The sequence below is a fragment of the Hippocampus comes genome, unplaced genomic scaffold, assembly GCF_001891065.2.
Source record: "Hippocampus comes isolate QL1 unplaced genomic scaffold, H_comes_QL1_v1.1 scaffold39, whole genome shotgun sequence".
Taxonomy (NCBI): Eukaryota; Metazoa; Chordata; class Actinopteri; order Syngnathiformes; family Syngnathidae; genus Hippocampus; species Hippocampus comes.
This window is the reverse complement of record NW_017842054.1, coordinates 3,468,947-3,480,456: the sequence shown is the minus strand read 5'-3', so window position 1 is coordinate 3,480,456 and position 11,510 is coordinate 3,468,947. Positions and strand designations below refer to the sequence as shown.

The following is an 11,510-nucleotide window of genomic DNA, read 5'->3' as shown; positions in this document are numbered from 1 at the left end:
TGTGTGTGTGTGTGTGTGTGTGTGTGTGTGTGTGTTCAGTGACCTCCTGTCCACTTCTTCCAACTCGGAGTGCCAAGACAGCATGGCGGGCGGTCACGCAGACTGTCCTTTCCAGCGACGCATCATTCCTTCACACCGACTTCGTCCCCGACGGACGCACCCTGAGATCTTCCAGGTGTGCATCAAAAAAAAAAAAAAAAAAAAAAAAAAAAAAAATTGCAGTTCTTTCGCAGGGTCCAAGAATTATGCAAAAAAAACTTTTTTTCCTTATAATTTCAAGTACCACCTCAATAAAAATGCAAAAGTGTTCATCATCATAAGACGGAGGCTTTATTCCTAAATAAATATATTAACTTATAACATGATGCACAGTTTCAACATTAACGGTACTCTCAAATATGGAATAAAAAACAAATTAATTAACTTCTAGAATGATTAAATGAAATTGTACTGACATAAAACGCAGGAATAAAACTGTTTGAAAACAGTTCTTAAAGATTCAACGCAGCTGGTTTGTACTTGAAAGTCAAATACAACTGAACTGCACTTCATACATCTACTCGACTGAATTAAAAAAACATATATAACAGGATGCAGTTTTAACAATAAAGTTTGTGATTCTTCGCGTACCACCATTACTGATGTCAACGCACAAAACAAACAAAAAAAAAAACTTGTCCGTTGAATTCATACCGCATGTCACATCTTGTTCAGGAGGAGGACTCTTTAGACGACTCCTCAGAGACCTCCACCCAGGAGAAGCCCACCAGGAAGATTTACTACAAGCTCAAGCTGTTTCCGGGCAAGTGGGTGGACATTTTATATGACCGTCTCACCTTGCTCGCGCTACTGGACAGGTAAGTGCTCTTCGTGAGAAAAGCCCGCTGGTCAATTGGTGTACAGAAGTCCCCCCCGTTCAGCACAGGAGTTACAAATCTGTGATATGGACAAAGCAGTTATGTTCGTATAGTTTCATCCCGAAAGCACCCCTCCCACACTCCTTTCAGGGGCAGCGGTTACTACAGTTGACAGTTTACCATGTTATCAGGTTACAGGGAAGCAGGGAAAAAAAAAAAAATCCCCTGATCCGGTCGAGTGATGACTGTAATCTGCGTAGGAACCAAGACGTTCTGGAGAACCTGGTGGCGGTTTTCATGGCCTTCCTGGTTTCCTTCCTCGGCTTTGTGCTGCTCAACGACGGCTGCTTCAAAGACTTCTGGGTCTTCCAGTTCTGTCTGGTCATCGCCAGCTGTCAGTACTCCTTACTGAAGGTAGAATAAGGCAGAACACAAAACGATCAGTCATAACGTCACGTTAATTGTCAAACGAATCCAACTGTCGACTGGCGATTGTCCATTTATACGATGGGCATGACCTCTGTTTTGTACAAATTGTCATTTCTCTCTCTGTGCTTTTGCTTTGCAGAGTGTTCAGCCAGATGCAGCTTCACCAACGCACGTTAGTTATTTATCTATGGTTTAAAATAATAGCAAAACATGTTTAAATTATGTTTTTCTTTGGATGACACAAATGATTTTGACCCAAAATATGGAAAAAACACAACGGGCTGTAATAGGTGCAGGGATGGTGCTTTAATGACACTGGAGTGAAAATGTGCATGATATGATAGATGGCTAGATGGGTCGACAGTAAATATACAACATAAATAATTTATAATGCACCAATGTCACAATTTCAAAATCATTTCAGTGCTCATGTGATTAAAAACGTCAAAGTACAACTCATGAGAGTCCCCGATATGCCACATATATGGAACTTGGTGCACCATTAAGACAAGTTCCGTACACGATTTACTGACCATCTATTCATTTCTTTTTTTAGCTGTCTCATATCTATCCATCCCTGTGCAGGGTCACAACCAGCTGGTGGCCTACAGCCGCGCGGCTTACTTCTGCATCTTCTGCTCGCTCATCTGGACGGTGGAGCAGCTGCTGCGTCGGAAGGACCTCCCCGTCTCCACTTTGTACGGCGTCACCATCGTGTGCCGCGACGCGCTGCGCTTCGTGCGGAACCTGCTCATGGGTACGGACAGACCGAGGCCCAGATGGGACGCTTCGGCTTCAAGCCACTTGTCTTGTGATCGAGCAGTTCATCGATTTTGATCACAGGTTTCACTCACTGCTTCCCAATCACGTTCCTGGTGGGCCTTTTCCCGCAAGTCAACACCTTCGCCATCTACCTGCTGGAGCAGATTGACATTCACTTTTTCGGCGGAACAGGTCAGCCGAGCCATTTTCGATCCATTGGGTACACCAGTGTAAAAATTGCATTGTTGTACTATGGGGAAGATGTTTCAAAAGATGTTTCAAACTCCATTTTAAGTTTTTGGTATAAATATCTCTTGGCTCATTTGAGCAACCAAATCAGTCCTGGTGCGCTCGCTCGAGGACATCCTGGACAAATTTGGGCAAATAAAGGAGGCTTGGCCACGACAGTGGCGAAATGCGTTTCTTTGTTGTCATTCCAGCGGCTACAAGTCTGATCTCAGCAGTGTACGGCATCCTCCGCAGCCTGGGCGCTCTGTCTCTGCTCTACGGTTTCTGCTTCGGAGCTCTCAAGGTTGATGGCGCCCACCAGGCTAGAACCACCTGTGGAGGCGCTTGAAAATGTTTTGACGTGTGTGTGTGTGTGTGTGTGTGTGTGTGTGTGTGTGTGTGTGTGTGTGTGTGTGTGTGTGTGTGTGTGTGTCGCAGGAGCCGTGGGACGAGCAGCACACGCCAGCCTTGTTCTCTGGTTTCTGTGGCCTTCTGGTGGTCTTCTCCTACCACCTCAGTCGACAGAGCAGCGACCCCTCGGTCATGATGTGAGGAACAGTTCCACATTCTTAACTGAATCAAACACAAAAAATATTCAGCATAACTACCTGCCGTTTTGACACATCCTTGCCTTGACTGTTCAAAACTACCAAAAGTAAGTAAACTGCTGTGAAATGAAACAAAACAAAAGCAAAACTAGTCACCCTTTAGTTATCGTTTAATTTAACTGCCATGCAAGTGTCAATATCAATTAGCTGCTGTTAACATGAACCTCGAATGAAGTAAAACTACTTGTCCTTTGAATTAATGAATTTATTTTGGACATAAAAATATTAATTTCAGTGAATCTCACGAGTGGTGCTTGGGCACCCTCTAGTGGTACATAAGAGCATCACTGAATTAATTAAAACTAAAGTTATGTATCAACTAAAATCGAATATGAAGCTTTTTGAATCATTTTTTGAAACAAATGCTTTACTTTTTAAAGTTTCATTAAACGTTACGATCCATTGGCATTTAACAGATTTTTTTGCATTTTTTTATTGTGCAATTCTAAGTGCAATTTTCATTGAACGTTGCAGGAAATTTTTATTTGAATTATTGAAGTTTCTTTTCTTTCTTTCAGATCGCTGATCAAGTCGAAAGTAATGCCCACGTTAGCGGAGGGTGAGGAAGACGAGGGCCGAGACGCCGACATCGAAGACCCTCTGCCCAAGAAGCTGCAGAATTCGATGGTGAGCAACAACAATTCGTTTGCTCTCAAGCCTCCACTGAGCATTTTCTATCATCAGACTGTACATGAATGATACATGAGATGATTTGTCTCAAATGGCGGACGTCCCACAGAAGGAGATTCTTTTGTCGGACGTGATCGTGTGCTCGCTCGCCTACATCCTGACCTTCGCCATCACCGCCAGCACTGTCTTCCTGTCGCTCAAGGTGAGACTTGCCCTGACTTTGGGGCGACAGAAGCAGGGTACAAGACTCTTCAAGTCATGCTAACATGCATGTGGGTGGGAGGAGCCCGGATTCAAACTCAGATCTCCTGACCGCGAAGCAGACATGCTAATATCTAGGTTGCCTCCACGAACTGAAAAAAAAATGCATTTTTTTTTTTCTTGTCAGCCCTTTGTGACCATCGTTCTGTACGCGCTGGCGGGGACGGTGGGCTTGGTGACGCATTACGTCATCCCCCAGTTGAGGAAGCATCATCCCTGGCTGTGGATCTCGCACCCGCTGCTCAAGACCAAAGAGTACCACGAGTTTGAGCCCAGAGGTCAGAATTTTAATTTCAAATAGTAACTAAAAAAAGTTAGGAAAAAGCCTCGTACGAGGTGGAGCATTTCAACTTTAAATTAAAAAAAAAAAAAAAGAAGAAAAAGAAAAAAATCTGTGCTTTATGCAGGCATTATTAGACGTAATTATTCTTTCTTAGACCAAAAGGCAATCATTTAAAATGTTTTTTTTTTTTTTGTGAAAGAGGACGCAGTCCTGATGTGGTTCGAGCGGTTGTACGTGTGCCTGCTGTGCTTGGAGAAGTATGTGGTGTACCCCGCCATCGTCCTGAGCGCGCTCACCAACGACGGCTTCGCCCTGAGCCACCGCAAGAGGCTGGGCATCCAGTAAGACGCGCCGTACCTTGGTCGGCACTGCGAGGAGTGCTCCACTTGACCCTGTCCCCCCCACCCACCCATGCAGCGGCGACGTCCTGTTGACCACCGTGGCCGGGATGAAGCTCTTGCGCTCGTCCTTCTGCGACCCCAGCTTCCAGTTCGTCACCTTGCTCTTCACGCTGCTCTTTTTCCACGTCGACTGCCCGCGCGCTTCCGAAAGCTTCCTGCTCGATTTCTTCCTCATGTCCATCCTCTTCCACAAGGTGAGCGCTCGCACCTGGAAACACAGCGGACACTTACGTGAGTGGGTCTAAGGATGCTGTTGAGAAAATCCCTCGAGTCTCAAATGCGGAACGCTGACAGTCATCCCAAGGTTGAATATATTTACAGTCCAGTTGGATGCTAGTAATGCCCAAATACATTACATAGCCAAATAAGGTAACCAAAACATGTGAAGGTGGAAATCCACACACTAATAACATTTTTGATACCGTGCTTGTCAGGTGTACCTAACAAAGCGTCTTTGTTGTTGTTGCAGATGCGCGAGCTACTGCTGAAGCTTCATTTCATCCTCGTCTATATCGCCCCCTGGCAGATCGCCTGGGGCAGCGCCTTCCACGCCTTTGCCCAACCCTTCGCCGTGCCTCGTATCCTTATAGTGCCTTAAAGTTGGTGTGTGTGTGCGTGTGCGTTAGTTAGCTCACCGTGAGAGCCACAGGTTCGTTCTTGACTGGCGCCGCAATCAGACTCGGCCATGCTGCTGCTGCAGACGCTGATCACGACCGTCTTCTACACCCCCCTGGCCCCCTTCCTGGGCAGCGCCATCTTCATCTCCTCGTACCCGCGGCCCATTAAATTCTGGGAGAGGAACTACAAGTAGGGAAAATAGTTTAAGCTGAAATGGAAATATTGTTCATCAAAATGTCATTAAAATTTTTGTGCCTTATAAGCCGATGTGGGCTGGGCACCTTGAATTGTGCACGGCACTAAATAAGAAATAGACTAAAGTGAACTTTAATAATTATGTATGACATGTATGTTGCGTTTAATAAGTTCAATAAGAACTGTCCCTTACTTAATGTGTATGCGCCGTATGGGAAAATCCGAATAGCGACACAAATACATTTACCTTTACAGTTATGGTTTTTACTCACCTGAGATGAGATGCTAATAAAACTTGTTGCCTGCAGCACAAAGCGCATCGACAACTCCAACAGCCGCCTGGTGTCTCAAGTTGATAAAGAGACGGGTGAGTTCTCAACCACTTTTTACGATGTTGTTCAAGCTCTCCATGCAGTGCTTCTGAATTATTCTTCCTCCGGGGACGCCATGTGCACTCTTTTTATGGCTGTCTTCCGCCAGGCTGCGACGACAACAACCTCAACTCCATCTTCTACGAATACCTGACGCGCTCGCTGCAGCACTCTCTCTGCGGCGATCTCATGCTGGGCCGCTGGGGCAACTACAGCGCCGGCGACTGCTTCATCCTGGCCTCGGACTACCTCAACGCCCTGGTGCACCTCATCGAGATCGGCAACGGCCTGGTGACCTTCCAGCTCCGAGGACTGGAGTTCAGAGGTATGGCGTTCGCTTGGTATACTGCGATGGTCCCGGGGCAGATCCCTGGTGTACACCTGTGAACACGGGGGGGGGGGAGAATTGGAACGGAATTGGTATTTGACTTGAACCACAATATAGCCCTGTGGTACGCCAGTGAAATTATTTCAATTGGGCAGATCCCTGGTGTACACCTGTGAACACGGGGGGAAGATGGGAACAGAATTGGGATTTGACTTGAATGAATTGACTGCTGTACCCCAGAATATAGCCCTGTGGTACACCAGTGAGATTATTTCAATTTAATGGTTTTAATGGAATGAACCGAGTGCTGCAGTTGTTTCTACTGGTGTACCCAAGGGCTCTGTTCTGAGCCCCACTTCCCTTCATTATCTACATTCTACCTTTTGGCCACATCTTTTTTCATTGTTCTGGGCATGATACCCAATTCTATCTGCTCACCAAACCTACCACCTCTCTTTTGCTTTCTTCTCTGACTGACCCGTCTCGCTAAAATATTAATGGCTCATCAAAACAATTCCACTTACCCATACCAAGTCCACACCACCAAATAGTGACAGCTTTTCAAACTGTTTCTTTGCCTTCCTGCCAGGAACTTACTGCCAGCAGCGTGAGGTGGAGGCCATCACGGAGGGCGTGGAGGAGGATGACGCCTGTTGCTGCTGCGAGCCTGGCCACCTGCCCCACATGCTGTCATGCAACGCTGCCTTTAACCTGCGCTGGCTGGCGTGGGAGGTGACCGCCACCAAGTACCTGCTGGAGGGCTACAGCATCAGCGAAAACAACGCTGCCACCATGCTGCAGGTCTACGACCTCCGCAAGCTGCTCATCACCTACTACCTGAAGGTACTTGTACAAACAAGAAGATTCATCACCAGGAAACCTCTCGCTCATCATGTCTTCCTCTTCCTCTAGAGTGTTATTTACTACTTGGTGCACTCCCCCAAGTTGACCACCTGGCTCAAGGACGCCGCCATCCACGAGGCGCTGCAGTCCTACACCAAGTGGCACCATATCGAGAGAGACCCTCAGGTGTTCAGCGTCAAGATAGACGAGGACTATGTGCACTGCCTGCAGGGGGTTACGCGAGCCAGCTTCTGCAACGTGTACCTGGAGTGGATCCAGTACTGCGCTGGCAAGCTGGAGACGGTACGGAAGACTTGGGGATTTAGCAGGGCTCCGCACTATGGCAGGTTCTGGTTGGGATACCGGCAAGTCAAGGCAAGCTTACTTGTACAGCACCACATAGAGTGCCAAATAAAAGCATCGTGAAAAAAGGCAAAAGTATCTTTGAGTGATGGAAAAAAACCCACCAGTGAACAAAGTTATCAGTCCCAAATCCAAATTTGAACAGTTTGAGCAGATCTCAAGTGTTCAGAAAGTGTTTTCCGACAGTTGAGGAGCAGAAACAGAATGCTACTTCAGTTGGTTCGGTTCTGGTTGTGGAATCCAGGTTCCGAGGTGCCAACACAACCTTCATAGTATAAAAGCGGCGGTGCACAACCTCTGTCCTCTATCCTGCATGTTTGAGATGTCTCTCTCCCTCAACGCACCCGATTCAAATGATCAGCTGGAGGACCGGGGTTCGACACCCCGTGGTATAAAGTCTGCCCTCTTCTTGTATCCACACGTTTGTTTGTTTGTCCAGCCTGTCGACAGCGATGAAGACTCCCCTCTGGTGACTTTGGCATACGCCCTGTCGGTCCTGGGAAGACGATCGCTTGGAACGGCGTCACATAACATGTCCAACAGGTAGGTAACTTCACTTTTTCTTTCTTACCCTTTAGATTGATTGTTTGCTCCGTCATCCAGATCATGGCCATCCAAGAAGTCTTCCAACATCCTCAAACTTGAAATACCACTGCCGTTGTCAATAGGGAGCGCTAACGTCTAACTTAAAGTTAGAAACTGCGACCACAAGGGGGCATCAGAAACTTTATTAGCTCTCTCTTTTTTGTTGGTCTTATTTTCATACCCCGTCAAGCCTGGAATCTTTCCTGTATGGTTTCAACACACTGTTCAAAGGCGACTTCCGCATCGCTCCCAAAGACGAGTGGGTTTTCGCCGATCTTGACCTCTTGCAGAAGGTGGTGGCTCCCGCTGTCAGAATGAGCCTGAAGCTGCATCAGGTACGGGCAAACTGCCGTTCGTCACAAGGCCTTGTGGCACATCCTTCAAGAAAATCTGGACTGAAAGCTTCCAAGTCCCGTTGGAGTTAGTCAGTCCGTTGCATTTCCTGCTCCCAGGACCACTTCACGTGTCTGGAAGAGACCGAGGAGGCGTCCATCTTGTACGAGGCCATCACAAACTACCGCAGCAGCCTGGTCATTTGCCACGAGAGCGACCCGGCCTGGCGCAAGGCGGTGCTGTCCAGCCGCGACACGCTGCTCACGCTGCGCCACATGGTGGACGACGGCACAGATGAGTACAAGATCATCATGCTCTACAAACGCCACCTCAGCTTCAAAGTCATCAAGGTAGGAACAGAAACTTTACGCGGGATGCCTCTTTATATGCCTTCAGATTTTCATTGATCGCGGGTCGGTCTGGATTCCCGTCGATACATGAAGGGGTCACTAGAAGACTTCCTAAACTCTCTTGGCAGATCAACAAGGAGTGTGTGCGAGGTCTATGGGCAGGTCAGCAGCAAGAACTGATCTTCTTACGGAATCGCAACCCGGAGCGCGGCAGCATCCAGAATTCCAAGCAGGCGCTGAGGAACATGGTCAACTCGTCTTGCGACCAGCCCCTGGGCTACCCCATGTACGTGCGGCCTGAAAGCCCGAAGAGAACCGAAGGGTGTTCCGGGGTTTGACGTCCGTTGCTCTGTGGTGTCAATCCAGGTATGTGTCGCCGCTGACAACGTCATATGCGGGAACACACCGGATGCTGCGCACCATCGGGGGAGGGGCTTCCAGCTTGGACGCCATTCGTTCCTGGCTGTGCTCCAAATGGCTCAGGTTCAACAGAACTTCCCCCTTCAACGAAATCAGTTTCTGCCAGTTTTGTCGACCCTCAGGGCATTATGTTGGCTATTTGTGTCTGCCCCATTTTTTTTCCCCGTACTTTAGCTGTGTTCATGCAAATGTCAAGGGTGGATATTTTTGTCCAATTTCCAACTCAAATTGGACCCTTTGGCTCTGTCTTGTCCAATTTTGGTCAATTGAACCCCATGAAAACTACATCTGGATTGAATTGTTTTGTGTTTTTAAGTAGATTACATAATTTCCCAATTTTGGGATGAGGGAGCAATTTCGTTGATTATTTTTCGATTCCAATGAGGCATTTAGTGGCTTATTGCACTCCAATCGCGCAAATGAATCAAACCATTTCGACAGTCAGCAGTGGAGATCATCTCTCTTGACCATCGAGAAAAATTAATTCTTTAATTTTAGAACTGGAAGCTTTCTCTGCTGGCTGTAGAAAGACTGTACTATTATCAAAATAAGAAAAAAAATACGCATTCCAAAAAAATAGTACTTCAAGGGTTAAGAATAAAAATGGAGAGTAAAACCTACCAGTCTGAGCACACATTTGGTATGTGTCACTGATGCCAACAGAGTGCGCAAGGACAACCTGAACAGTTGCAACAGTGGCGTCAACATGGATGACTGCGACTGCGGTGCCGGCGGGTCGTCATCTCTGAGCCACAACCGGCCGTCATCGGTCACCTCCAATAGTCTGAGTGCTTACCAGCAGAGAGCCCCCCGGACCACACGAAGCCACCGACACCATAGCTCAGGTAGAATAACAACAAATGGGAGGGGACTTAGTGTAGCACCATTGACGAACAAAAGTTGGAATATTGTGACCTGCTTCTAGTCTCTAAATCCATGAATTACATAATTACTTAATAAATTGTAAATGTTTATTTGTTTTTTTTTGTTATAGTTCAACATAAAACTATTAAATGCATTACCTTTGAAGAGTTCAGCTTTCCTTCTTCCAACTTCCAGTGTTTTTTATTTTTCTGTTCATCAAGGAAATGCTTCCTGTCAAAAAATAAGATTTCTATGAATGTTTGTTCTTAGTGAATTCCTGTTGTGTGCAGCCCGGAGGGAGTATCGCAGCAGATCGGTGCAGCCTCAGACCCAGCGGCCGCCGGTCAACAGCCAATCGGGACCCATCGTGGACTCGGCCTCCAACCATGGCTTGATCCAGCGTCTGTCCAACAGCCAGCTGTCCTTCAACACTTCCATAGCATCCATCTTCTCCCAGGTCAACACGCGCACAACACTGATGACTCGTGGTTAGCTTGAAATTTTCGGCTAACGAAGCGCTTGGTTCCTCAGGTCCCTCGTCTCTCGGGAACCGGCGGGATCAGCTCGCAGCTCCAGGCGGCGCCGAATCAGCAGCGTTCCAGCCAAGTACGAGTTGGCTACATGTTGTCACCGTGTCTCATGCGCAGTGTCAACGCTGACTTTTCATGTCACGTGACGTGAAGATGACATCATTAGCATTTCCCTGGACTCTGCGCCACACTGTTGTTGTGCCCATTTCTCATTAGGTGTCGTCATCGTCGTCTACCCTGAGTCTGCTGTTCGGCAAGCGCAGTTTCTCCAGCGGCCTGGTGATCTCAGGGCTGTCAGCCGCCGAGGGGGGCAACACCACCGACACGCAGTCATCGTCCAGTGTCAACATTGCCATGGGACCCTCACACCGGTCGGCCAGCAGGGCCACACAGGTACAACATTTATCTTGATTTTATTTTTTTTTTGGGTGTGGGGTTTACAGGAATACAGTAAACTTCCCAATTTTTGGTTCAGCAAAAGTAGTGCTTTGCTGCCATCGTGTGGCATCTCAGTGCCAAGGATGTATGTTGAGGTGAGTTGAGGAGTTTCATTTCGAAAAAAGTAGTGCTTTAGCACCGTCTTCGGGCATCTACGGTAGGTGTCAAGTAACTATGTTGCAGTGAGTTGAGGAATTTCCGTTTGACAAAAGTGGAGCTTTGCTATCACCTTGGTGGCAAGGAACTATGTTGAAGTGAATTTTTTTTCCACTTGTTTTGAGACTTTCATGCAGACAAGTTGAAGAAATATTTGATGTTTGTATCCATTTGATTTTTTTTTACTTTTTTTTTTAATTATCATAATAAAAAAGCAAATTTTTGTCCATTTCTATATAGTGCACCTTACAAAATCCTTAATTGTCTGTTAACATCCGTTGAAGAAATATTTGATGTTTGTATCCATTTGATTTTTTTTTACTTTTTTTTTTAATTATCATAATAAAAAAGCAAATTTTTGTCCGTTTCCATATAGTGCACCTTACAAAAAACTGAATTGTCTGTTAACATCCAAACAGTAGCCTACTACTCCAAATATATATTCAATATGATGAATTTAACTTTGTTTTGGGCATTTTGAGCTTCAGTAGCCTCATGCTACATAACTTATGACCAAGGTTGAATTTATTATTTTTTTGCTAAGCATGTTAAATCTCAACTCATGAGCTTCGAGACTTACCATTGTCTATTCGTCAAGCAATAATTCCCCGTCTCTTGCGCTTTCATCAGTGGACGTCCGAGCCGTACGAGAGCCTC

General features: G+C 46.5%; 1 protein-coding gene across 1 annotated transcript in view; it reads left to right on the top strand.

The window, feature by feature from the left end:
* The window catches only part of pcnx2 (pecanex 2), a 20,562-nt gene that overhangs the window by 7,207 nt on the left and 1,845 nt on the right, over positions 1-11,510 (top strand). Inside the window, exons 12-40 of the mRNA XM_019859967.1 lie at positions 40-175; positions 715-857; positions 1,118-1,271; positions 1,426-1,458; positions 1,872-2,043; positions 2,130-2,240; positions 2,489-2,580; positions 2,715-2,824; positions 3,403-3,511; positions 3,624-3,716; positions 3,903-4,053; positions 4,258-4,399; positions 4,476-4,653; positions 4,929-5,037; positions 5,137-5,266; positions 5,581-5,639; positions 5,753-5,968; positions 6,561-6,814; positions 6,884-7,117; positions 7,617-7,720; positions 7,953-8,097; positions 8,215-8,445; positions 8,574-8,731; positions 8,812-8,928; positions 9,529-9,710; positions 10,020-10,186; positions 10,261-10,335; positions 10,476-10,652; positions 11,484-11,505. Of these exons, the coding sequence (XP_019715526.1) occupies positions 40-175; positions 715-857; positions 1,118-1,271; positions 1,426-1,458; positions 1,872-2,043; positions 2,130-2,240; positions 2,489-2,580; positions 2,715-2,824; positions 3,403-3,511; positions 3,624-3,716; positions 3,903-4,053; positions 4,258-4,399; positions 4,476-4,653; positions 4,929-5,037; positions 5,137-5,266; positions 5,581-5,639; positions 5,753-5,968; positions 6,561-6,814; positions 6,884-7,117; positions 7,617-7,720; positions 7,953-8,097; positions 8,215-8,445; positions 8,574-8,731; positions 8,812-8,928; positions 9,529-9,710; positions 10,020-10,186; positions 10,261-10,335; positions 10,476-10,652; positions 11,484-11,505 (4,004 nt within the window). The remainder of the gene's footprint in view (positions 1-39; positions 176-714; positions 858-1,117; positions 1,272-1,425; positions 1,459-1,871; positions 2,044-2,129; positions 2,241-2,488; positions 2,581-2,714; positions 2,825-3,402; positions 3,512-3,623; positions 3,717-3,902; positions 4,054-4,257; positions 4,400-4,475; positions 4,654-4,928; positions 5,038-5,136; positions 5,267-5,580; positions 5,640-5,752; positions 5,969-6,560; positions 6,815-6,883; positions 7,118-7,616; positions 7,721-7,952; positions 8,098-8,214; positions 8,446-8,573; positions 8,732-8,811; positions 8,929-9,528; positions 9,711-10,019; positions 10,187-10,260; positions 10,336-10,475; positions 10,653-11,483; positions 11,506-11,510) is intronic.